The sequence below is a fragment of the Miniopterus schreibersii genome (assembly GCF_964146895.1).
Source record: "Miniopterus schreibersii genome assembly, chromosome: 3".
Lineage (NCBI taxonomy): Eukaryota > Metazoa > Chordata > Mammalia > Chiroptera > Miniopteridae > Miniopterus > Miniopterus schreibersii.
This window is the reverse complement of record NC_138103.1, coordinates 20,179,845-20,206,796: the sequence shown is the minus strand read 5'-3', so window position 1 is coordinate 20,206,796 and position 26,952 is coordinate 20,179,845. Positions and strand designations below refer to the sequence as shown.

The following is a 26,952-nucleotide window of genomic DNA, read 5'->3' as shown; positions in this document are numbered from 1 at the left end:
CAAATTCAACAACATTCACTCTGAGTCTTCTGTGTAGACACACTGCCAAGTGCTTACATATATTATCTCCTAGTGAAAAACAGTTCATACATTAAATATACAAATATAGAAAAAAGATTAAGTATATAGTTCACTAGAACTATGTAATATTTTAAAGTAAAAAATTAATGGAGACTATGCAAAAACAGAAAAATGCTTATAATGAGAATAAAGCAGAATAAAAGGCTACGTATTTCTATGAAAAGTATACACACAAAAAATACTGAGCAATGTGAATATGAGTTAAAAAATTTTTTTTCAAAAATATATTTTTATTTTGAAAATGGGGTGTGAGACTCATTCTTATGATTAAGACTCAGATGACTCTTTCCTGAGGTTCTTTCTCTTCCATTTATAAGTTATCAGATCACTTTCTACTTTTTTAGTGTTCATATTATAACTTCATCTGAAGATATATATCCATAAAACAAGGTATAAAAAATTATTCCTAAGCTTCCTTAGGTAAATACTCAATAAGAAGGCCTTGAGAAGTAATACATTAAATATAGTTATTGGTGTGCTTGTTATATATGTTCATATTCAAAGAATTAGGAAATTAAAAAAAAATAATAAAATAAAAATCACCATATTCTACAGACCAGAAATCATCACTATTAATACTTATTTTTTACCTGCAGATATCCACATGGCAACTCCCTCACCTCCCTTAGATCTCTGCCCAAGCACACTATTTGAAATAGAAACGTCTCCCTTTGTTTGCCTGGCAGCCCAGTCCTCACTTTATCTTCATGGCCGGCCCCTCTGTTTTGCTCTGTTTACTTCCCACTTCTAATCCAAGTGGGGTGCTCTGTGATGTTTCCTTCACTGCTTTACTGATGCTCGTTGCCTGGCACATAGAAGGTGCGAGATAGTAGCTCCTGAATAAGTTAATGATGAATGTGTATGCAATTAGAAGTCACTTGAATGATCAGGGACTTTAAACACATGACACTGTCAGAAAATATCCTTGCCTGCTAAAAATCCTCCTATAATCTCACAATATTAATTCACTGTCATCTGCTTCTGTTATCAATAATATATTTTATTTCTAGTCTTTTCAAATAGCTTAACAATGAATGGGGTCTGGGTTCCAGAGGTGTGGCTCTAACTGTTATGTAATGGTAAAACACTGACCCGGCTGCAATCAGGAAAGGACCTGCTGACAGGGGAGGGCCCACAAACACAAGAACCAGTGTTCCGCAGACCAAATCTGCTATTACCTATTAGCCGGCACAAGTCTATTCTCTCAGGAAGTAAGGATGGGAAACAGCTTTCCTCATAGAAAAAGTCAAACAATTGTGTGGTCTGTTTCCTAATACATACCGTCCTTTCTTCCACTGGCAGAGTCCTAGGGTTCCCTCCCCAGCCTCTGAATCTCACATTCTTAAACAAAGCCTCCTGCCCTAGAACCAAGGCCCTCTTTAAAGACAGACACCAGCGAAGGGCAGAACTTCGAAGATTAGGAGAGGCAGAGAACAAATTTTCAGTATCTGCAAGGAGATGGTTGGCATACAAACGCTTTGTGCCATTAGTGGTACAGGCCTGGGGATGTGGGAAGTGGAGGTAAGAGCTGATTTTATTGAAATAGTTGCCACTTGGCACCCTCTGGAACTTCTGGCTTCAATACTAAACAAAGAAAGAAGGTGAAATATGCTGCCAGATGCCCTTGAAGCCACACAGACTCGGCCACACTGACAAAGAGAGCCAGGAGTAGAAAGAGAGCCTCTGTCTAGGAAAGTCAAGGACAAGGACAGGCAAGGAAGGGGACAGACAGAGAGGAGGACTATGCACAGGCCAGCTGCCTCAGAAGAGGCCTGCAATGGGCTAAGAAGGCAGAGGGAAGGTGGGCCTGGGCCTCCGAGGGAGGCTGCGACCCGCCTGGCCACTTCTTCACTTCTCTGGGTCTCAGTCTCCTCATCTGAAAGGTGGTGAGAGGCTTAGCTAGCTTTCTAATGTCCTTTTTTAGTTTGAGACCTGTGTTCTGCTTGTTTTGGCAAAAGCCACATCTGAAATGATTACACTATCCTGCAGGTTACTCCCCCCCCCCCCTTTATTTAGCAGTTCTAAGTACACTTCAAAAAACTTCAAAAATGTATTATATATTACAAATTTTAATCTTCTTTGGGACTTATTCTAACTGAATTGTTTTGACCAAGTAAAATGTAGGGAATAGTGCCACAAATCTGCAGCTTATCTGAAGAACAAACCAAGCTTCATCGAGCCAAATCTACTAAATCAAAAAAATGTATTTGCTTCTATAAAACCTTTAACCTATCATGTAATATATCTGGATACCACTGAGTTCAACCTTGTGTAGAAAGTTCAAAATCATGTTACCATTAAAGACATCTGTTTGTGAGGTTCAGGACTCAAGTGCTGTGTGAAAGCACCTCCATCTACCTATTTCCCCTGGTTCCGCCTTCAGGGCCTGGATGGGGGCAGAACTGGGGAATGCTGATAGAACCTTTCTCACTGCTCGAGGAGTTTTATACACACTATATTTTGTGCTGTTCTGTGACTGCAGAACAAGAGGTCATGTGCTGAAGGTGATAGTTTCGGCCTGGTCTAGCAAGTCTTCCCATGGTTTTGTTTTCAAGGCTTCAGGCTAAAAGGCAGGCTGGGCAACGGGGACACATGCCTTTGTCTTCTATGTGTGCGTCTACAGACAAGTCATAAGTAAAAACATTCAAACCAGTGTGTATGCGGGGTACCCACCTTTACCAGTGCAGGCCCAGGCTTTGCTGAGGACACAGTGTTTGTGGGGAGCACAGGAGCTGTGGACCTTGTGGGGGGCTGATCTGTAGTAGTGGGAGTTTTCAAGAATTCAGGAACTGCTGGGGACACTGTAGTAAACTGGTGGAAAAGGCAGAAAGGGAACAAGTCTGTGAAATCAGTGACAGTAAAAATAGAAAAACCAGAATTATAAGGGAGTGACTTCATTTCTTAAAAAAGCCTACTAGAAAAGAAACAAAAGGAAAGTATACTATTATGTCTGAGACCCAGATGGAAGAATAACATTAACATGCCTTACCTCCGTGAAGCCAATTATTTAGTCTTTGCCCCAATAGTATCCAAAAGCTAATGCTAAAAAGGGTTAGATTGACTAAACTGTAGTGTTTTTTCAGGAATATGGTCAGAACCACCCTTTTTGGCAGGAAAAAAGTACAAGACTCTTGTAAAAATTATCAAAACAATACATGGTATTCATAAGGTTTTCTTGCCATACAGGTCACACTAATCCGGGCTAATTCAAATGTCATCTTTAGTCTTTGTTACAGGGCCTAATGAACCCCACCGCCATACCCAGATCAGTCAGGAGGCACCACGAGAAGGCTCCCGCTCCCTGCAGGCCACCCCACCCACGTGTTCCTAAATGTGCCTCAGCTTATGTGCCTACCTCTAAACCCAGCTGGTACTCATTAACCCCCATGTCTTGCAAAGAACAAAATATGAAGACTATATTCTGGTAAGAATGACCTGTTTCACTGACAGTACCCTCACACTTAATGCAAGAAGCTAATCTGTTACCTGGGCAATTATCCAATCTCAATCTGGAAACATATTAACAAGAAACTGCAGAAGGCTTGGTTAGGTTTTTTATCAACCACCTAACAGCCTACTCCCATTAGCAATCTACTTTAAAGTATTCATTTACTGGAAAGAGATATTACTGTTACAAAAGGAAGCTGTATGTTGCCTATTGATTACCACTTGGACTTACTATTACCAGCCTAATCTTAAGGAAAAATGTCTTTATCACTCACAGTTCTCTGAACAACTCTCAAATTCATTACAACAATCAAATTCAGTTCTCTTGTTGAAGTATTTGGGTTTAAAAATAGCAAACTATATTTTCCCTCCTTAAAATAAATGACCTGAAAAGTCAGAGGGCTAATAGTCGCAAGAATTATGAAGCTTGGTGCATACTAGATACTCAATAAATATTTGTTTAGTGGGTGAATGGAAATTCCTTGTGGCTTTACTCATGCTAGGTCACACTCAAGCCTGCTGGGACTGTATGTGTGTAAGTGTGCAATTAATTGTGTGTGCCCGTGTCAGCTCTCTCTAAGGTTTTATTTCACCATTGACTTTAGCTTTTAAGTAATTATCAGTAATCGTAAGTGCTGACAATATAAAAGACTTGCCTTTTTAAAAATGGCTCTACTCAATTTCATTTTCAAACAGAAATGAAGAACTTATGTAAAGTTCTGACACGTATGTTCCAGGCTGACTTTTGCCCCTAAATGGCCTGAGACAGCCAGCTCCTCAGTGAACCTCTGACATGATGTGAAAGATGACAGCCAGCTGATCACTGCCTAAAGTACAGGGTTTTATGTTATTTGTTTTCCTTTCACTTTGCACATTTTTGGGAAATGATACTTATCTCTGGGTCAGTTTTCACACAGGGGAAAAACATTCCTTGGCTATTAAATAATTGGCAATTCAGATATTTGAATTTTAAAATATATATTTCCTTGCAGATAAATTCTACTAACCTAGCAGCTATTTTACCAGTCCAGACCTCACTGGCTGATTTGACAGCCAATGATGCATTTGAGAGCAGTCAGTGTTAATAATCTGAAAAATAATCTAGGAACATGAATGTGGTATTAACCGTAATATCTATGAGAATGTTTTGCCTATATTTTGAGACCCTGCCTAACTGACTTCAGCCCTGAGTACTAGGATTCCCATCTTCTTAGCTCTTCTGGTACTTCAGTGTGACTTTGCAACCCAGAAACCTCAGACTCCAGCATAACACAAGAATAACTACTGAGATACCAGTGATTAACTTTACCTAACCTGAAAACAAATTCTGGTCAAAAAGGGAGAAATATCTAAACTTTGCTTTACATTTTGCCAGTCTTTTTCATGTGCCTTAGAAAGGACACTCCAAAAAACCTTGGATCATATCTAGATGTTCGGATCCTAGTGGCTAGAGTTACCAAAAAGTAAAAATAAAATTCTAGGTATTAATGCTTCTGAAATGACAGTATTCCAAAAAGGATTGAGAATATCCAAGCAATAAAAAAATACTACACTTACTTTGTTTCACAGTAGGTTGAGCAGTATGTTAAAATCTTAAAAGAATGCTTTAAATATGTTTAAATTGCCACTGAGACCTAAGCTCACCTTATGTATTATCAAAATTCAATCTCAAAATGATTCAGAATCTTTTCTCCAAAGAAACAAAAAAGCTGCCAACTTTGCTTTGTTTTCCTGGATCTGATCATTGTTCCTGACACAAGTAACAGGTCTCATGACCACCAGAGTTCTTTGTTATCATAACGTTGTGAAAGGAAATGTCAGGAAACACTGTTGTTTAACAGTGGATATTTCTGCGTTAAATAAAATTCAAAGGAAAGCACTTCTGATCTTAAAGATGGACTTCTCTCTTATTAGAAACTGCTATGGAAAAGTACTGATACTAAAGAAAAAAACAAGTCGGAGCAAATGTTTAAGCTGACTAAAGTTTCATAACACTGAAGGCGTCTGCACTGGTTCCTTTTGAAAAGATGATATACTTGCCAAGGACCAATCACTGTTCTCTGGTAAATTCCTTTTTTATTAGAGTTTCTTTACGCAATTTAACAGGACAGATATAATTTTTTTTGTACTGTTGATTTAAAATCTATAATAAATGTGTTTTTAATTTAGAATGCAGCAGAGATCTTAATTATGATGGTAATATGCAAATAAATTCAAAATGCAACTATTTTAAAACTACTGTTTCTATATTCTAATCCCCAGACAAAAAAAATGAACATTAGTCAATTAATGAGTTGAATATAAATAAAAAATGTGCTTTGTATATTTAATAGATGGATTGACATTTTATGTTTATGTTTAAACATTTCATCTGTAGAAGTAGTAGTTGAACATTAAAAGTGAATTAACCTATTAGCACAACATCTAGTGAACAGTTAGTTGTTACTTGATTTCCTAGTTAGTAGCGAGGATCTGCAAGTATCCCTCCCATTAAAAAATATTTTTAAAATAAATTGTGGTAAAATATACATAACATAAAAATTTCCATTTAAACCATTTAAAATGGATAGTTCTACGGACTTAAGTACATCTACACTGTTCTACAGCCATCATCACCACCTATCTCCAGAACTTTTACTGAAACTCTGTACCCATCAAACAACTCCCCAGGCTCCCCTTTCCCCAGCTCCTGGCAACTGCCATTTACTTTATGTCCGTATGAATTTGACTATTCTTGATACCTCACACTGTGGAATCATATGACGTGTTTCATCCTGTGGCTGGCTTATTGCACAATGTCCTCAACGATCCTCCATGTTGCAGCGTGTATCAGGCATTCTCGAAAGTGTTCGCACCATTTCACAATCCTTCCAACAGTGCACAACGTTCTAGTTTATCCATGTCCTTGTTGACGCTTGTTCATTTATGTCCTTTTGGTAGCTGCCATTTTAATGGTGTGAGATGAAGTACTATCTCATTGTGGTTTTCATTTGCATTTTTTTTAGTGATTAGTGATATTCAGCATCTTTTCCTGTGCTTATTGGCCATACGTTTATCTTCTCTAGATAAATGTCTATTCCAGTCCCTTTTTAAATCATGTTTTGTTGTTGAGCTGTGGGAGTACTTTATATAGGCTGTCCCAAGAAAGTGTATACGCACTTTAACAGCTGATAGCTCAATTTTGAAAATGAAATGTATTTTAATAAATACTGCCTTTATAATTATTCAAAGTGTGTATACATATTTTTGGGGCACCCTATATATTCTGAATATTAACCCCTTATCAGATATATGATTTGCAAATATTTTCTCCATTTTGTGGGTTGCTTTTCACTCTGTTGATATTGTCTTTTGATGCACAGAGGTTTTTAATTTTGATGGAGCCTGGTTATCTATTTATTTGTTGCCTTGGTGTCATATCCAATAACTCACTGCCAAATTCAATGTCATGAAGCTTTACCCTATGTTTTCTTCTGAGGGTTTTATAGTTTTAGCTCTGATGTTTACGTCTTTGTCCATTTTGAGTTAAACTTCACATATGGTGTTAGGTAAGGGTTCAGCTTCACTCTTTTGCATGTGGATATCTAGTTTTCTCAACACCATTTGTTGAAAAGATTGTCTTTACCCACTGAGTGATCTTGGCACCCTTATAAAAAATCATTCGACCATATACATAAGGATTTATTTATGGGCTGTGTATTCTATTCCATGGGTCTATATGTCTGTCTTTATGCCATAATCACACTGTTTGATTACTGTAGCTCTGTAGTAAGTTTTGAAATCAGGAAGTGTGAGACATTCAACTTTGTTCAAGATTGTTTTGGCCATCAGGGGTCCCCTGAGGTTCCATATGATTTTAGGATAAATTTTCCTACGGCAAAAAATTGTCATTAGACTTTTGATAATCTCTGAATCTGCAGATTGCTTTGGGAAGTACTGACATCTTGACAATACTAAGCCATCTAATCCATGAACATGGGATACTTTCCATTTACGTGTTTGATTGATTTTTTGTAGTTTCTCTTTTCTCATTTCCTTTGTGGTTACCATGGGGATTACATATAACACCCTAAAGCTGTGACATTTATCTTATATTGATACCAACTTCAGTTACATAAGAAAACTTTACAGCTACATCCCCCCTTTATATTACTGATTCACAAATTACATCATTATATATTGTGCAGCCATTGACATAAACTTAAAATAATTTTGTGCATTTGCTGCTTAAATCATGTAAAAAAAAAAGTGGAGTTACAAAAAAAAAAAATTATACCCCAGGAGTCTGTGGGGCTACAGTCCCCCTGTAGTTTCACATGCCATGGCTTCTAGTGCCTGAGATCCAAACCATGCACTTTTCCCTGAGTTCTGAGTCAGACAAGACAGAAACCAGTCTCTCAGGCAGCCCACAGACAGACCAGATTGTTGCAAACAAGTTGTGCTCTGCTCCTTTCATCCTGAAGGAGGGAACCGGGTATTGGGCCACTTCTTTCTGACTATGCCATGTTGGGGAGGGGGTGGGCAAGGGTGAGTAAAGACCATGACATTTTCTACCTTCTTGAATGTGGCTTTTTCTTGATTGGATATTGTTTGGTTGGTATAGATTGCTGCCTGGTTTCCAGAGCTCTTCTGAAGTCTTTTTAGTCAGTCTGTAGTTTATTATGCTTCTGTGGGAGAATGAGAGCCTGGACCTTTCTATTCTGCCATATTGTATATAGTGAGATTTACTATCACTTGTGAGACAATGGTAAGCATGCAAATATGTGCACAAAAATACAAAACGTGAGTTTTCATTTAGTACCTGTTTTTTTAATAGTTTGATTATAACCAATACTACAACAACTAAAATAATGCCACAAAACAGAAGGGTGACTAGTCAGAGTACCACCAACCTACTCTAACCATTAATGAATCTATTACTTTTGGTGGTAACTTCACAGAAGGATTAACATAAAAATTTCATTAATACTTTAGATCAACTGTGAAAACCCCAAAGCTAGCCAATGTCCATCTTATTTAAATATAGTCCTCTTTATAAAGTTGTCACACATATTACCTATTATATTCTCCAGAATCATGCAGAATGTCTATTACAACTGTGGTGTGATCCTGTTGGTAATTCACAAGTTAGTGAAAGTGGCCATTAGGGGTCAGAATGCAGAAGCATAATAAATACTAGAATTACTATTATTCAATTTTTTGGTAACTGAGTTATAATACCTGAGTGGACTACATAGCTGAGGAAACAATGTTATGCATGCATTTCCTGAGTAATACAAGTAACAGTTGTCACTATGAGTCATAACAGGATGACACAGGGTGATGTGCTGCAAAATGGTCTAAAGAAAAATCTCAAACTGTTGGCCTAACAAGAACCAGATCATTAGTTCAAACCCTGTGTGGGCCTGACAGATGCTCTCTTTTCATGACATCTGCCCCAGGTAGCTCAGTGCCTGGTTCAAGTAAGTGCTTGGCACATGTTGGCCATTATTTTTTATCATCAACTCAATTATATTCAAAACACATTTATTTACAAATAATCGAAAAGGTCTGTTCTGATTAATGCCCTTTTTTAAGGTACTTTCCTACTGGTCATAGGAGAATTAAGAATTGGGATGGAACACAACTTCACAGTTAATGCTGGAAGCTAACTCAAAATCTAAGTATTAAGAGGGGCAGAGTCCTCTTACGGCAGAAGTTAAACAAAGCATAACTGAAAGGGTAACAAATAGAAATTACAGTCAACATCTTTGCTATTCTATTCAGGCCTGTATTGGTAAGTATTTGTAATACAAGTTAGAGTAAAGCTGATTATTTAATGCATGTGTGCATGGCTTACCTATTAGAGCTTACATTCTCTCTGTTAAATTAAAACTAAGGTTTCTATATTATTTGGCAAAAGGTGATCTACCTGAAAGTTATTGGTACAATGAAGAAAAATAGATAATAGATAGTGTACTGAATTTTCCTAAGGTTGTCTTTCTGAGAATACAGAGTAACTGGCCAGCAAGGTTCCTTTCAGCACTGCTTTGAATTCAGCATGGGCTTTGTCCTTATAGCACAGGCTTGAAAATGAACACATCTTGTCAGGCCACACTTATAGTTAACATCTGTGTTTATAATAATTAATTAAATGACTTAAGAAATTGTTGAGAGAAAAGAAGACTTGAGAGGAAAAGAAGCAGTATAACAGCTCCTGGTACCCACATGTGGCTGGCTGTCCTTAATTTTCTACAGCTTTTCATTGTTCAAGAGCTGCTCAAGCACAAAAGAAACTGAGCTCCAATACGTGATGTGTGTTCCATTTATATTTCGGTAAATTCCTTTCCAGCTGTACTTTAATCAGAATTGAAAAGACAAAAGTCCAAGGGAAAGCAGTTTTAGTCTTTTACAGACCACACAGAAATACATATTAAAGAAGAATCCTTTTCACTGTAACAATCTACATTTTAAACGAAAAACATGGTGGTGTACTGTACTGTCCACACTGCAGGGTCATTAGCATTTCAGCACTGGGATTTCAAGAAAAGTGCTTGGAAAATCTGTTCTTTACTTAGATATTATGTGTTAAAATTTTTTTGGTAAGGAATGCTTCTTTTATTTGAATACTTTACTGTAGGACTTAATCCTCTGGCACCTCTGCTCTGAAAAGAATTAAGGAGACTACATGTCAATAGACATTTTGAAATAAAGCAAAGCCTTAAGAAATCTTGAGCTTAATTTTCTCTCAAATAATTATCTGTAAATATAACTTTTTTAAAATAAAATTTTTAATGTATTTTTGTTTTGTTAATCCTCAATGGATATTTTTTCCATTGATTTTTTTAAGAGAGAGGGGAGGGGAGGGAGAGAGGGGGTAAAGAAAGAGGGAGAAAGAGGGAAAGAGAGGGAGAGAGAGAAAGTAACATCCATGTGACGGAGACACATTGATTGGTTGCCTCCTGCATGTGCCTTGACAGGGGCTGGGGATCGAACCTGCAACCCAGGTATGTGCCCTTGACCGGCAGGCGAACCTGTGACCCTGCAGTGCTTGGACCTATGCTCTAACCACTGAGCCCACTGGCCAGGGCACATTTTAAAAATGTTTTTATTGATTTTTTTTTTTTAGAGATAGAGAGAGGAAGGGAGAGAGGGACAGATAAAGAGCAGACTGTTAATGGTTTGTACATAGCTGGCAGAACTGGTGCCATGGTAACACTGAAGGGTGTTATAAAAACTGTTTAAGTTCAGGAATGACCCAAGGCTTACTGTGTTGCACTGGCAATAAATAGAGCATATTTATTCTTCAAGAAACACTGCTATTCCTTTTTTCCTTCAAGGAATTCTGGAATGTCAGCCCACTGGGTGGAACTGTCTCTGGTTAAAGTTTCTGACTTACAAACTTAGTGGGAGACCAAGTTTCAGGAGCAAAGTAAAAAACCTAATAGTATAAGCATGCTGAGAAAAGGAGAATGCCAATCTCCTACACAGGAGGACCTGTCCTGAAGCCACTACCAGGTAGGCCGCTGAGCCAACAAAAATTCTGTTATTAAAAGCTAAGGCCATGCTATTGTCTGATATCCTGACCTACTCAGAAGCAGAAAACAACCCTAATGGATAAGTAGAACTGTTTTTTATGTTATTTACTTGCATACTTGACATTCTTTTTAGCCCTATTTTTAAAGCTCAAAACCAGGGTGCAGCAAATACGTGGGAATACAGTAGGGTCTGGTTTCCCCTTGCTCTCCCTCTCTGCCTGCTTAGACCTAGGACCGTGGGCTGGTCCTGACCCTCATTCTTCTAGGCCAGGTTCCAGCAACGCTGAGGGGTTAGTCACTCTTGCCCTGTAAACTCTGACAGGAGCATAGGAGCTGTAGCTACCCACACTACCTTTGACGAATCCAAGCTGGAGAGGCTCTGCTCCCAAAGGAAGAACACAAACATCACTTCTACAAGCTGATGTCAGTTAGCTTCATGGTGCTGAATTCAGTTCAGTGTTTACTGAGCACTTTTCCTGAACCAGGCCCTGTGCTAGATATTGAAGATAGACACACACACACACACACACACACACACACACACACACACACACACTCTCACACTCTCTCTCTCTCTCTCTCTCTCTCTCTCGGCTCTTGTCCTCCAAGAGTCAAAGTCCTTCTCCTCATAGGCTCACACTTTCACATTTTATTTAGAGGCGTAGACACAATAAACAAATTAATATATTTCAGATTATAGTGATTAGTACAAGGAAGAAAATAATGCTGAAAGACACAGTCCCTACCAAACAAGTAGATCTTCATCAATGAGAAGAAATGCTATAAGAAAATATGCAAATATTTTTAATCCCCAAACTTCCATATCTCTCTGAATCTAGGCCTCCCCTGGTGTAAGAGTTAAGGCAAATGATTGCTAAATTCCTTTCCAGCTTAAAAATTCTATGATGCTAGGCTTTAACAAGTACATTTTCTACTGAATTCAACCAATCCCATTACATAGCTCAATAGTTTGACTTTAAAATAACAAAAACACTATTAAAACTTCAGTAAGTAAAAAACACCATGTGAACTCTAAGAAAGAGGACACCTACTAAGAAAGGCACTTGGTGGATAATGGCTCAGTTTTTAAAAAAACAGAGCCTAGGGGCCATTTCTATAAAGGGACCTCTCATGCAAACTGCACTTCCAGAGATGCCTGCACTGAACTGCCAGCCTGCCCTGTGTTCCTGCTGCCTGAGCCCACCCTTATAAAGGAGCTCCTGGGATCCTATTGCAACCAACAGGACTGAGGCTCTCCCCATCCAATCAGAGCTGCACAGCTATAGCCCCATCAACATCCTCAGTGACCAATCAGAGCAGCTCCATTCTGACCAGTCAGTAAAGTGTCTTCTGAACCAATCAAACTTTGAGGATTTGAAGTCATCATCTGCATGAGGACAGACCAAACAGGAACCAGGGGCAGGGACTTCTGTCCATATAGGCCAGTTTTCCTCTGGCTCTGAGAGTCTACTTTCCTTTTCCACCCGAGACTGAAGACTGCATCTCCCTCGCAGAGCTAAAGCACCAAAGGTGTCTCAGAGCACAGCATAGCAGAGCAGAGCAGAGCAGCACAGCACACAGCTGACCCGCAAGCAGCAGAGCAGAGCTGTCTAGTTGGAGAGGGGCCTGGCCCCAGGGCTCCTCACAGTCCTGCTGTTTTCACAGCCATGCTATATCAATTGAGCTGTTTTGCACTGAATAAAGTTCTCTTCTTCACTGCGCCCCAAATTGACGCAAATTGTAGCAAATATGTGAGAATACAATGGGGCTCTTAGTGTGTGTATGAATGAAAAACAGAAAACAACTCCAAATAACCAACAACAGAGAACTAGTTAAAAGAGATACCAGGATATCAGTTCAATTGAATACTATGTAGCAGTTCAAACTTTTACAGCTCAACAATAGAAAAACAAATAAACTGATTAAAAAACGGGCGAAAGACTTGAACAGACATTTCTCCAAAGATAATACACAAATGGCCAATAAGCACATGAAAAGATGTTCAACATCACTAGTCATTAGATAAATGCAAATCAAAAGCACGATGAGGGATCACCTCACACCACTAGAATGGTCACTATTAAAAGAACATAAATTAACAAGTGTCAGCAAGGATGTGGATAATTGGAACTCCTGTACACTGCTGATGAGAGTATGAAATGGTGCAGCCACTCTGGAGACCAGCACGGAGGTTCCTTAACAAATTAGAAGTAAAATGACCATATGATCCAGCAATCCCACTTCTGCGTATATGCCCAAAGGAACTGAAAACAGGGTCTTGAAGACAGATTTCCACACCTATGTTCACAGCATCAGTATTCATAATAGTCAAGAGGTAGAAAGCAGCCCCATGTCCCCTGACGAATGGATAAACAAAATGTGGCAAATCCATACAATGGAATATTCCTGAGCTTTAAAATAAAGGAGATTCTGTCACATACAACATGGATGAAGCTTGAGGGCATTATATTAAGTGAAATAAGACAGTTACAAAAAATAAATACTGTATGATTCTACTTATATGAAATATGTAAAGTAGTCAAATTCATAAAGATAGAAACAGAATAGTGGTTGCCAGGGCCTGGCGGGGAGGGAAAACTGGGAGTTATTTACTGGGTATAGTTTCAGTTTTGCAAGACGAAAAAGTTCTGGCAATCTGTGCACAACAGTGTGAGTATATTTAACACTGCTGAACTACAGACTTTAAAAGGTAGACTTTACAGTATGTGAATTATATCTCAAAAAAAAGTTATGTGAAAAAAATTTGAGTCACAAAACTGAAAATAAAAATGTGTATATAGAACAGAAATAAAATGCAAAAATCTATTGAAAAATGTTAACTGGTTACATTACAGGTGAAAAATGGATATTTCCCCACATTTTCAGACTTCTTCTGGTCAGAATGTGCTGATACATAAAATATAAGATACATATTTGATATACAAAGGTACTTTCTCTATTTAGGGGTGAAAACAAGAAGGATGATACCTGGGCTGGAGTGTTTGTAGTCACAGGAGACGGCGACTCACTAACTCTTGGCTCACTTGGGGATGCGGCTGAGCCCTGAGACTCCTGGCTGGCAGGCTGATCTGGAGACAAAGCATCACTGCTGTCTTCGTCAAATGAGAAATCGCCCTGAGTTTGGGGATAGCCCTCCTTCCCAACGCCTAAAGAAAGAAATGATTTGTAACTGATCTTGGTCTTGGAATACCAAGCTTAAAATGAAAAAGGAGAAACATTGTTTTTCTGTAAGGACAGTAAGAAGCTGGTTTAAAAAAAAAGAACATCATGTACTTCCCAATGGAAGAACCCATTACTACCCACCATAAGTAGCTGGGAGGGAAAAAATCAAACCTGAATAAGATCAAGCCTTTGGATTCAACTACGAGTTTTAGAAAGTACAGTAGACAAGAAAGTTTTTAATGACACCTGGGGATGCAAATGCTTCCAGTAAAATCTGTGGAAATGCTACAGATAAAACAAGCACGTTCATCAACAAATACACAGTAAAAAAGGAAAGGAGGAGGAAGACCCACCTCAAAGGTTAAGACTTAAGAGGCTGGATCAGCCAAAGGCAATGTGTGGACCTTGTCTGGATCCTGATTTGGAATCCAACTGTTATAAAACATTATGAGGCAACAGGGAAAGTGGGGCGATGACTGGCTATCTTGGTAAGTCCCACCTCATGGAGCAGCCCATTATACTGACACCCTATTTTTGGGAGCCCATTTCCTTGGGATTGAAAGGAATTATGGTTGATAGTACTATTTCAAATTATGGACTACAAATTGCCTAAGATTAAAACTCATACTAATGCAAAACAGACAGTCCCCATGAGTAATGGAAACTATCATAGTTTTTCAAGCAGAATATTAACTTTTAAAAATTGCTTGCTGAATAAGTGGCATTATTCAGGATTTTTTTTTTTTCCTGCTAATGCTTATGCCAGAAAAAAAGTGAAAGCATTGGTAACTAAGTATGATAAGAGCAAGATAAAATGGATAAATACTACCATTGATAATGAATGTATCTATACTCATCTGTTTACCTTGCCGAACTAACACTCAACAAACTATTTTTTATTTTTTTTTGAAAGTAAATAGAATGAAAATAATAAAACCGTTAAACAGAAAAACAGAAACTAAATAGTACAATACAGTAAGTTTAACTTAGAAAATGTGATAATGAAATCAGAACTTAAAGACTTAAACCTTGGATGTAAGGATAATCTCTGTATTAATTGGTAAGAGATACTATTCTTACAATATCTAATATACAGTCGGCCCTCTGTATCTGCAGGTTCTGCATCCACAGATTCAAACAACCCAGATCAAAAACATTCCAAAAGAAGTCATGTTTTTGCTCACATGTACTATGTAGTAGGCCTAACATGGTTGTGTCTGTACTGAACAGGTACAGACTTTTTTCTCAGTCATTATTCCCTAAACAATATAGTTCAACAACTATTTACATAGTACTTACACTGTATTAGGTATTGTAAGTAATCTAGAGATGACTTAAAGTGTATGGGAGGATGGTGGGTAGGTTAACTGCAAACACTACGGTATTTTATTTACGGAACTTGAGCATTCAAGGATTTTGGTATCCATGGGGGGTCCTGGAATCAATCTACCTTGGATACAGAGGGACGACTGTAATAACAACAGTAATAATAGAACCAGTGCAAGTGTTAATTTCTAATTCACCCAGAAAACAATACTTATGATTGGTGCTGGCCTTTTAAATTCAATTTGTTTTCTCTAAAACTGCCAAGGTTTTTCCTCCCAGAATAATGTTTAGAGTCTTGCCTATAATTGCTTCCTTAACACTGGAGTCTACAGGCAGGATGTTTTTCTCTACCAGTTCCATAGGACCAGGTCTCTGAGCAATCTTTTCATTCAGATCATCAGCTAGGCGAGCTCTTTTCAACTTCATCTGAGTGGCCTGCAGGGATGGCTCTGCAAATGTTTCTAAAAGAAGAAACACAGTTTTAACCATTACTTGAATTACTATCTCTAGTCCATAACGCTATTTCAGGCCAAGTAATTTAAGTTAAACTGGTTTGAACATATTGATGTGTTCTTAATGTATTTATGGAAAAAAAAAATGACTCTTTAAGAATGTTCCAGTATACATTTTATGTTTTTAGCCCTGGATAGCTTTATACTTCCTATATAATATGGATAACCAAAGACTCAAATTAATATGAACTCAAGCCAGACATGGGGTACTGCTATTGTTCCTTTATGGCAGGAGGGTCATATTCACATTTATTACGTATTGGGGATACAGAGGGTGAACAAGACAGATGTTGTCCATGGCTCAAGATAACTGTTTTAGATTTAGCTTCACTGCAAAGTCAATTCTTAGAAGGAAAGACATTGTATCTTAGGATAGAAATTTCTCTGCAAGAGTCATTGAGAAGACTTTCAAATCATATTCTTTTATTGATTCCTGTGTGTCTCAGAGTTGATCATCATAATTAAGAATTTGGGTTTATTTCTGATACATAACTTGTGTCTGTTAGGAACATTCAATTACTGTACATAGTTAATTAATGGTCATATGGAAACATCAACTCATCTACTTATAAATACATGAAGTTGTGAAACAGATACTATAAATATCATAACTTGCTCATTTGAGTAATTCTGTCAACTACTTGTGTTTCTCATAATTCTAACATTTTATTTCATTGATCTAAGTAATGTTTATAATTGATTAAAAATAATGATGAGGTGTTAACGCAAAATTCTGAGTTGAAAGTTGCTTGCCTCTTAAATTACACAAGAGAAGGTCTTTTAATGAAATTCCCCATAAGTATTCCTCATTTTGTAGGTAAAATGTCCTTGTCGAAGCCCGAAGGACACTGCAAGCCCAAGGCCGATAAACTACACTTGGCACATCTGACCCTTGACACAGTAAAAAATCCACATATAACTTTTGATTCCTTAAAACCTTAACTACTAATAGCCTACTGTTGACCAGAAGCTTTACTGATAACCTAAATAGCCGATTAACACATATTTTGTATGTTATCTGTATTATATGCCATATTCTTATAATAAAGCTAGAGAAAAATGATACTAAGAAAATCGTAAGGAAGACAATATACATTTATAGCATTTACTGATAAAAACTGTGTGTAAGTGGATCTGTACAGTGCAACCTGTGTTGTTTATGGGTCACTGCACTTCTCTTTCCACCAGCTAACCAAGAGTCACCCTTGATTCACCACAAAATAGTTCGTATCTGTTGGAATTGCTACTGTGAATAAATACATCATACAGCTAAATGTTATAGGGAAAGACAAACCTCAAAAATAAAATGATTATTTCTTGGAAACCTGTATAAATGCTTTGGAACAACTTGATAAAGGTGAGTCATTAAAAAAAAAATCATTGTAAAATGAGGGCAATCAATAACTGTAAAAGATTTGGGGGAAAATTGTGAAACCTAGGATTTTAAAAGCACTTAAAAAGTGCTTTTTAAGGTCCTTTAAGTTTCTCTTTCACTGTAAATGGAAATTGCAGACAGTGTACAATGGTTGTGCTTTATGCAAGAAAGATGAAGAGAAATCCATTCACTAAAGCCTTCCCCAAAGTGAAGGCCCTAGCCCTCAGTCAGAATTTTGGCAAGTATTTGCATGTTTATATGTTAAAATAACATGTGTGGTCATCTCTTTATGATTTTTTTGTATAACTAACTGTGGCCCCAATCATGCCACACTGGAATGATAGGTGGGAGAAATTAGATCATGCAAACCACCCTTAGGTTGATATTTAAATGCTTCTGTTAAGATCCAGGTAGGATGGTCTTTGGCGTTTCTCTTTCCCATCAACACCATCTAAGTGATCAGGAATATGTTTGGAAAGAAAATATTCCAAAAATAAATAACCAGAGGCTGGCATTTTGGTATGTTTCTGTTCCCAGTCTTATTACCGCCTCATTTCCATTAGGCTGAGGCTGGATTTTAGCTGCTGAACTTCAGAAGATAATTTAGACTTTTGCCTGCCAAATATCCAACCCAATCAAAATTGGGATAATGGTAAAATAAGTTGGGGGTGGTTTTAAGGTATTTTAAAAATTGCAGATGACACATTTTTTCTTACTTCAGAAATCCCAACTTGAGAACAGATGTCCTAAAAACATCACTTACAGTTCATTCATGTACATGATTAGATTTTTAAATGTTGGGCAGCCTTCTTTACAGAAAGCATATATGATTGCTTTTGATACTTAAATGTATTTGCCTTGGTTTTAATTATATTAATAAAGCCTGTTACAGTTAGGAGGTAAGTTGAAACAGGCAGCACTGTTCCTCCAAAAATGTCCCTTAGAGGTCAAGATATTTGCAGGCAGAGAAGGAGCCATTTACCTAGTCACTTACCAGTAAATTTACTTCTTTGGAGATTCATTTATCCCTGATGGTTGGTAGCTGCTTCTACCCTATCACTGGAGTTCTGGAAAAGCCTTTTTAGTCCAGTGGACTTCTGAGAACGCAACCCAAAGTAGAGTCTATTGGTCGGGGGCTCTTACTTCTTGCCCCAGATATGAAATAGTCACATAATCATAGATTCTTCAGACTAGAAGAGACCCTACTTGGGGTTACAGAGGCTAACTTCATACTTGGAACTTTTTTACAACATCCTTAATGTGGTGTTAGCCTGTGCTTATTGCCTATCACAGCAGCCTGTTTATTCCCTATAGAGCACTTTTCTGATCTGTAATTCATCTGTTTTGTCTGTTTATATGTCTGTGCCATTAGAATGCAACTCCATGAAGACAGGCTCACCAGCCAATGAATAAACACCTTTGATAACAGCAACCATGTGGCTTCTTGAAGATTTTATATTTGGACATGTCTAACCTTTAGGATATTATTCCTTATGTTGAGCTACAACCTAATACTTCATAATGACAACCTAATTCTAATACTAAATCTGTCATCAGGCCAGAGAGATCAAATCTAATCTTCCTTTTACCTGATAATTGCATCTAAATATTTGAGAAGTTTTCAGATTCTTTCTGTATCTTCTCAAAGTTTAACACACCGAAGACTATCACAGGGTCACATTCCTAGTCTTGCTCAATAAATTAGAGAAGCAAAACAATGAAAGAAAATGTAACTTGAGGAATTTATGGTTCAAGAATGCTCTGTCTTCAGCCACTGTGGAAAACAGTATGGAGGTTCCTCAAAAAATTAAAAATGGAATTGCTGTTTGACACAGCGATCCCACTTCTGGGAATATCTTCTAGGAATCCTGAAACACCAATCAGCGAGAATATATGCACCCCTATGTTCATAGCAGCATTATTTACAATAGCCAAGATCTAGAAACAGCACCAGTGCCCATCAGTAGATGAGTGGTACAGCCCTGGCCAGTGTAGGTCAGTTGGTTGGAGCACCATCCCATACACCAGAAGGTGGTGGGTTCAATTCTCGGTCAGAGCAAATACCCATGTCGTGGGTTCAATCCCTGGTCAGAGCATGCAGGAGGCAACCGATCAATATTTCTCTCTCACATTGATGCCCCCCACCAAAAAAAGTTAGAAAAAAAGTTGGAAAAAAAGATGTGGGACATTTACACAATGGAATATTATGCGGCTATAAAAAAGAAGGAACTCTTACCCTTTGCAACACTATGGATGGACCTTGGAGACTATTATATTCAGCGAAATAAACCAGTCAGAGAAAGACAAATACCATATGTCTCACTTACATATGGAATCTAATGAACAAAATAAACTGATAAACAAAATATGACCAGATGCATGGATACCTGGAACAGACTGACAGGTCTCGGGGTTGGGGGGGGGGGGGGAGGGAGGAGGGGAGGGCTGGAAGAAATTAGCCAAAGAGCTTATATGCATAGCTTATGGACACAAACAACAACGTGGTGAAGGCCAGAGGTGGGGGTTGAGTGGAGGGAGGCAAAGTGGAGGGAAAGTGGGGGATATCTGTAATAGTGCCAACAATAATAATACAAAAATAATTAAAAAGAGAATGCTCTGTCTTTACAGAGAAAAACATCCTGGCCTTAGCCATGCATTTCACCAAAGATGGAACAGAACTGTCCCCACCAGCTTCCTAAGTGATGAGGCCAGATCATCGAGAAAATCTGGTGGGCTGAGTGGAGGGTGTTTAAGATAATGGTCAGATCAAGTTGGATTGTTGTGGACAAATAGCAAGAAAGAGAAAATGTTAGGTGTGGAATTCGTACCAGGTAGATATAATAGAGTCCAAGTAGCTGAAAATCTATGGTTAGACTTGTGGTTATTGTACCCTTTTATAATTTAATGAGTGGGCACAGGTGCCTCACTGATGAAGAAATCCTCTGGACTGAAAATGTTTTTCCAGAACAGTACAGTAGAGACACCTATGACACCAGCTGGTGGGGAGGAGTCAGTCAGCCCATTAGTTGGTTATCTGGAGAATCAAACCTTCCTCATGTATCTAACATAGCATTTAACTTTGGATGTTCATGTTGCTGTCCAATCTGGAGGATTTCAGCCTGAGGGGCAAAAGTTATTAAAATGGGAATAAACAGAAAGGGTGGCATTCTCACTTATATTCTTGAGAAAATGCAGTAAAATAAACAGAAATAAAACTTTTACCTTCTAAAATGTGCATCCTGACAAGTTCAGAACGATCTGGTCGGCTTCGAATCTTGTGCTTCAAAAAGTTTTCAGTCTTAAAAAAAAAAAAAAGAAAAGAAAAGAAAAGGAGAAAGTCTTACCATAAATTGATTATGACTTATTGTGGTTTTACATATTTTTCTCTCAAGGTACTCCATTTAAATTAATTGATACCCTTTTGGTCATGATTTTGAGAAGAAGAAAACAGAAGTTAGTACTTTGAGAAACTATTATCCAATATACGATTTAAATTGCAGCCTTCAACATTGTACAAGGACTTAAAGTAACCAATTTATAGACCTTTACTTTAAAACTTGGGAAAGGCAGAGGCTCACAATTTTGAAACTGATTTTTGAATAGACATAGAATTTTGAACATTTAAATATAGAAAATCTAAGCTTCAGGACAAATAAAAAAATCCACCTAGATAACAAACTTCCTAAAAATTTCTCATGTATCTCCTTTGATGAGCTCATACCCTTGATCATAGTTTCTTATTCAGAACTGTGCTCAACTCTAAACAACAGGGTTTTATATTTTACAAGACTCTAAGAGATCATTAGCGCATCTTGAGAAAATTCTAAAGGATTTTTGGAATATGCTTTTCATAAAATATGTCAGAAGTTTTCCCTAAAACAAAAAGAAAAAGCATGCATTATGGTACTTTCAAAGAAAAATAAATATAAATTTGGTGTGCAACTATGATGGAATCAACTCAAAGAATAAAGCAGACTGGAATGTGGCCATGCTCCTTCACTTGGCCAGATTCTCCTACCCTTGGTCAAATGTACAGGTAACATAGTAGGGTCTGTGTCCATCTGCTGGGGTAACAAATGACAGAATCTATTCATTAATATTCTAAAAACTGTGGTTATGCCCAGAAAGCAAGAAAGTGAAGAAGTATCATTTGTCCTGTATGTACAAAATTAGTCACTAGTTTTAAAAGAAAAATATTTGAATGTCAAGTATTTTCCACCAACCTCCAGGATAAAATTACCCCAGAACAGATTACTCTGTATGCCACGTATCCTGAAAATTCACTGGATTTCCTCTTTTGACATTTTTAGGAGTAAGACTGATACTTGTCCACAGGTACTTTGAAATAAGAGAAGCAGAGAAGTAAACATTTTAAACGGATATTTCTTACTCTGGCTCGTTCCAAGCTTTTTATCTGCTCATGGAATGCCGCTGGGCTCTTCAAAGCTGTGAGAGGAAAAAAAATTGGTTCCGAGGTATAAACAGAGGAGTTAATACTTCAGTCAAACGTTACAGTATTTCTTGCTGATGCTCCTTCTTAATCTTATTAGTTTGCATTTACAGTTCCATTTATTTACTAGTTTCTTTAGGAGGTCTGCAAAATTTGGAACCTTAAATATTTCCGAATTAAAATTATGTATTTCACAGGGGCATTTGAGATCTTGATCCCAGCCATATGTCGTAAGTTTGGCTCAAATAAACTCTCATAAAATTTTTAAAAAATAAATGTATTTCACAAATAAAACAAGCAAACATTTAAATGGACTAGTATATATAATGACAATCAAATATCAGGTTAGACTAGTTCCAACCAATAGCTGGAGCAAATTACCATCACCAAGGAACTGATTTCTTGACAGGTCTTTGGTTTTAATGACCATATAAGCTACTGGAAAAAGCCCAAATGTCCTCAGGACATTGAACCTTAACTGATCTAACCTTGAACATGAGGACATGTTGCACTCCATGTCGTACAGATCTGATTTATTATTTACTGAGAACCCACAACAGTCTAAGCCCAGTGCTCTGTGGTCAATCACATGTATATTGCTGTTGATCATCACAACAACTTGCAAGGTAGGCATCAGCCCCAGTACAGGCAAGACTCCAAGAAATAAAATGAATTCCTGAAGTCAATAGCTAGATGGTGGTCAAAGTGGGGTAAAAATCTAGAATTCTGAATTTGAAATGTTCATGCTCTTTCTACCACACAATGCAAGTCACTCTAAAGACACAGTGATTCTTTTAATACCTTAACTGCTAGTACATTAAATATTCCAGAATCCCTCAGTGAGGGTAAGCAGTGCTTATTCATTATAACAATGCCTATTGCAGTATTTCTATCAATTATCTTTTCAAAATCTTTTGTGTGTATGCCCACCACTGTCTGCTAACAACCTGCACTTATGACTATGGGCAGTCAGATAATGTGGGTGAGATATAGGACTAGGCTCACTTGGGACGTCATCTCTAAAATTTGGCCCATCAGCTCTGGTACTTGAAGCGCTGCAAAGACTCCCAGCAGCCCAGTCCCAACAAGTTTGACTAGGGACCAGCTTCTAAAACCAGACTACAGCTGGCTTAGCAGTGGTGTCTTAAACATCATAATTTGATCCTATTTGACTGATCCTGTTCATAGTCAGGAACGTAGTGGTGGAGAAATCTGGCAGATTATTAAACCAGCTTTGACTCTGTCACAATGCTAGCTTTAAATACTTAGATAAATGCATTCTGTAATTTCGTGGGTTTTTTTGTTTGTTTGTTTTTTAAAGCCGAATAAGTTACTTCTTGGAGAAATCAATTTTTAGACAAACTCCATATAAATAATTCTAATGGCCTACACAAAACAATCACTCTTCCCCTCTAAAATATAACATCATCTTCAAATTTGGTGATTAAAGCTAAAGAAGACAACCTGGACAAATATTCTAAAATTAATCAGCTCTCAAAAATGAAGGACTGAAGCTTAGAGATAGCTAGTTGGAAAATATCTGTACTTCGGGAAGACATATTTTATTAATTATAAAGAGAATGTTTATTAGTCCTGTAACTGAGACACACTTAATATTATAGCCCATTCTATAACATCAAAGATAATTTATTTAAATTAAATAATGTAAAGTAGAATAAGGTTTTGACTTAATTTTATCATGCTACTTTTGCAAGTCTAAGTAACAAGGGATTCATTATGTAGAACAATTACTTCAATTATTTAAAACTAATACAAATGTTGCAGTTTGAAGAACTGATGTTAGCCTAATAACAGTTTTAAAGGTGTTCTTTTTATAATATAAAACTCAAATCCATCTTTTAGATGGCACTGGGTTTTCAAAATGTGTTTTAAATGACTCTCTTAGGTTGGCAATGCTGAAGCCTGGTTTTTCCTTATGAACTTATCTGGTAATTAATTATATATTGATTACATGGATACAACAGCAAGTACAGTGTGATACAGGTTCTTCTTGGACATGCGCATTTTGTTACATCACATTAGAGATGACAAGGACACTTAAATCTTACGTGGCATGATGCCCTGGTCCACTAGTTGTTCTCTTGTCCTCCTTTGTTGCAGCCTCAGCTGGAGCACTGTGAAAACAAAATAATTACCATTGGAGTTTAGAGGCAACTGCAGAAGTCAACTTTATTAAACATCTTCTAATTCATAACTGAATAAGAATACTACCTGGTACCATCCAAACTGTAAAAAGAAAAATCAGTTCCTGACTTCTGCCTGGTTTGGTAAACTCCAAAGTTCTCTCAGAATACTTTTTGTTTAGTTATTCATAATCTTAATTTGATGAAGAAAGTGACGTACTTGTTGTTTAAATACAATCACAGAGTACTTGGCAAATAAGCAAATATAATTGGCTCATACACTGTCTTTTTTTGTAGGAACAGAAATGTGAGATTCCTTGATATTCCTTAGGTTTTTTTTTTTTTGTTAAAAACAAGTTATAGCAAAAATGTATTTTAAGGAAAGGGTGAATTATTTGGAGGGATTTACTCCATCTGGAACAAATTTTAAATAGCTTTAATGAAGGTCAACTGCATAATAAACATTAGACCTATGAGATACTACTAACAATCCAAGGGGAAAACCTCTAAATTAAGAATTTAGAGTTTAATAATCTTTGCACAAACAAAACACCATATCTCATTCTACAAGTTCTAAGAAAGTCACAAATCAATCAACACCATATCATTTTAGTAAAAAGAAGAAACAAATCATTAGAACTTGTAGAAAACAAGGTATACATAACAAAATGTGGAAATTCAGTTTGCCAAGTTAATAAAAATAATTTTTTCTCCTCAGTTTTTTAAGCAGATTCCTTTCATAGCATTTCTGTAGTTTTAGTTGGAAAATGAGCCAATTTCAAAAGAAGAATATATAAACTAACTTTAAAAAATATTTTCCGCGGTTTACCTTACATTAAATTTTAAGTTTCCATTTTTATTTTTGTTTCAAACCCTGGATGAAAACCAAGGTTAGGATTATTAAGTATCTGTTTAAGGGTTGTCAATATGCAAAAATAAAAAGTAAAATAAAATAAATTTCCATGTGTATTTCTTAAATGTACAGAAGGAAGACAGAATTTTCTAGCAAGGGGGTGATGGCTGGAACAGGGGCTGGCTTAGACCAGTCTCTTACCCAGGCTCAAATGCAATGCATGTAACGGCTCCTACTTGCAACAAGCCCGAGGCCTGAAGACGCAGGGCCCGTGGCCCTCACAACCTTTGTTTTTTGCTTGCCCTTGTGCTGACTGTAGAGCAAGACACAATCTTAGAAATACTTCAAAAAAAGGCCAGGCTGTAAAATAGCTTTTTATATTTTTAAATTCACTGCTAGATATGAATGTCATTCTTTATTAAGTACTGAAGGAATTTTTTTGCTTCTTTTGGGGGGCCACAGTATCACAAAGCTTCACGACATTCCATTTAGAACTTAAGCAACTAACATAAGATTCTATTACACAAGCAAAATTTAATGAGTCAAAAAAATATATGTACGTTTCTCACATTAAAATGCTTTGTGATACTTTGGATCAATTATGCTCTAACACAAAGATCTTTTCCCTGATAACTTACAGTTTATTGAGGATAGTATGTTCCCACTGTACTTTACTAGGAACAAAAATAACCAAAGAGTTGACCTGTTAATCTGATAGTACCCAAATGGCTGCCTACTCTAACATTCTTCTATGAATGCTAAAGTTAATGCTTGTCTGAAATTAATGGTCATATTCAAGAAGTAGAATCCCAAGAAAAGGAATACTGAGAGGAGAAAGGGGTCAGAACAAAGTCCAGTTCAAAGGCTGACACTTCTGGAACACGGTGGTCCACGTCTGTTGGAGAATCTCTAGCAGTATCTTTCCTTTCTCCCAAGGAAGTCCTCAAAGAAAGGAGTAAAATAGAAAGGGTAATGCAAACATCAACAGCCCCCTTCTTTGGTTTAAAACAAACAAACAAACAAACAAACAAACAAAGCACCATACTTGTGAGACAAATGTATCAAACGCAATATATATTTTTGGGTGATGGTGTCTTGGAAAGATGGATACATTAGCAACAACCTGATTTGTAAACCAACACTGAAGACAACAGCTCGTTAGTCTGGAAGCATCTCCGGAGTGTGCACTGGTCAGCTGCCCTCATGCACCTTGACCGCAACCCTGTCCACTATGTCATCCTTGATTAGAAGTCATGCTTTCATGCTGACGTGTAAGGTATCCGCTACCACAAGGGTAACACACAAAATTAATGCATGTTACCAATTAATTGTTAAAATAAAACAAAAACCAAACGCAAAAGAGTTGTGTTTTCCATTCAGTTTGTTTGATGGCAAAACAATCTAACTTATGTAGTATCGCTTGAAGATAGGAGAGCAATCTTCCCAATCAATGCTCTCATCATGGCCTGTATGTTCTTCCCAAGAAGCAGTATCATTACACTACAAGTATTACTCAGAACAGTATGGCAGGCAGCCTTCCCCAGGCATGTTCACTTATTAAGACATTAGGAAGAACATGAATGGAAGAGGAAGCATATCACTAGTCATGCTGTTAAGACTGTTGATGACCCTGCTTGATTTAATCTATACCAATTTAATCTATACCAATAGGTGGGCAGTATTGGACATATTACAATGAATATGAGGCACAATGCACCATCAAGAGGCTTGAATAATTGCTGCTTCGGGTAAATGTTAAAACACAATTATAATATTCATTCATATTAAATATAACCAGCCACTCATAACTTGATAGAGGTTCTTCTGAGAACAACTAATGGTTATAAAGGGTACCGATCAAACAGGTACAACCTTGTAATTCTGGAAATTATCAAAGTTTCTTTTAGTACTTCCCACTCATCATATTCATAAAAGAGTTAATATACAATAAATGACAACTGATATCTGCGTCTTACAGAACATCAAAGGCCAGGAAGAACAAGGCTTAACTGATGTGGACAGTTTCACTGTCCCACAAAATTGGAAAACTGGAGTTGGGCAGAA

General features: G+C 37.2%; 1 protein-coding gene across 9 annotated transcripts in view; it reads right to left on the bottom strand.

Annotated features, from left to right (window-relative positions):
• MRTFB (myocardin related transcription factor B) overlaps window positions 1-26,952 on the bottom strand; it is a 262,736-nt gene that overhangs the window by 26,985 nt on the left and 208,799 nt on the right. For 8 of the 9 annotated variants that reach the window (XM_081133191.1, XM_081133187.1, XM_081133192.1 and 5 more), the window contains 6 exons: window positions 23,961-24,026; window positions 21,832-21,887; window positions 20,664-20,739; window positions 15,854-16,015; window positions 14,034-14,212; window positions 2,755-2,892 (listed from right to left, as the gene is read on the bottom strand). In XM_081133191.1, the coding sequence (XP_080989317.1) occupies window positions 2,755-2,892; window positions 14,034-14,212; window positions 15,854-16,015; window positions 20,664-20,739; window positions 21,832-21,887; window positions 23,961-24,026 (677 nt within the window). The remainder of the gene's footprint in view (window positions 1-2,754; window positions 2,893-14,033; window positions 14,213-15,853; window positions 16,016-20,663; window positions 20,740-21,831; window positions 21,888-23,960; window positions 24,027-26,952) is intronic. The other variant, XM_081133195.1, reaches the window with a different exon arrangement.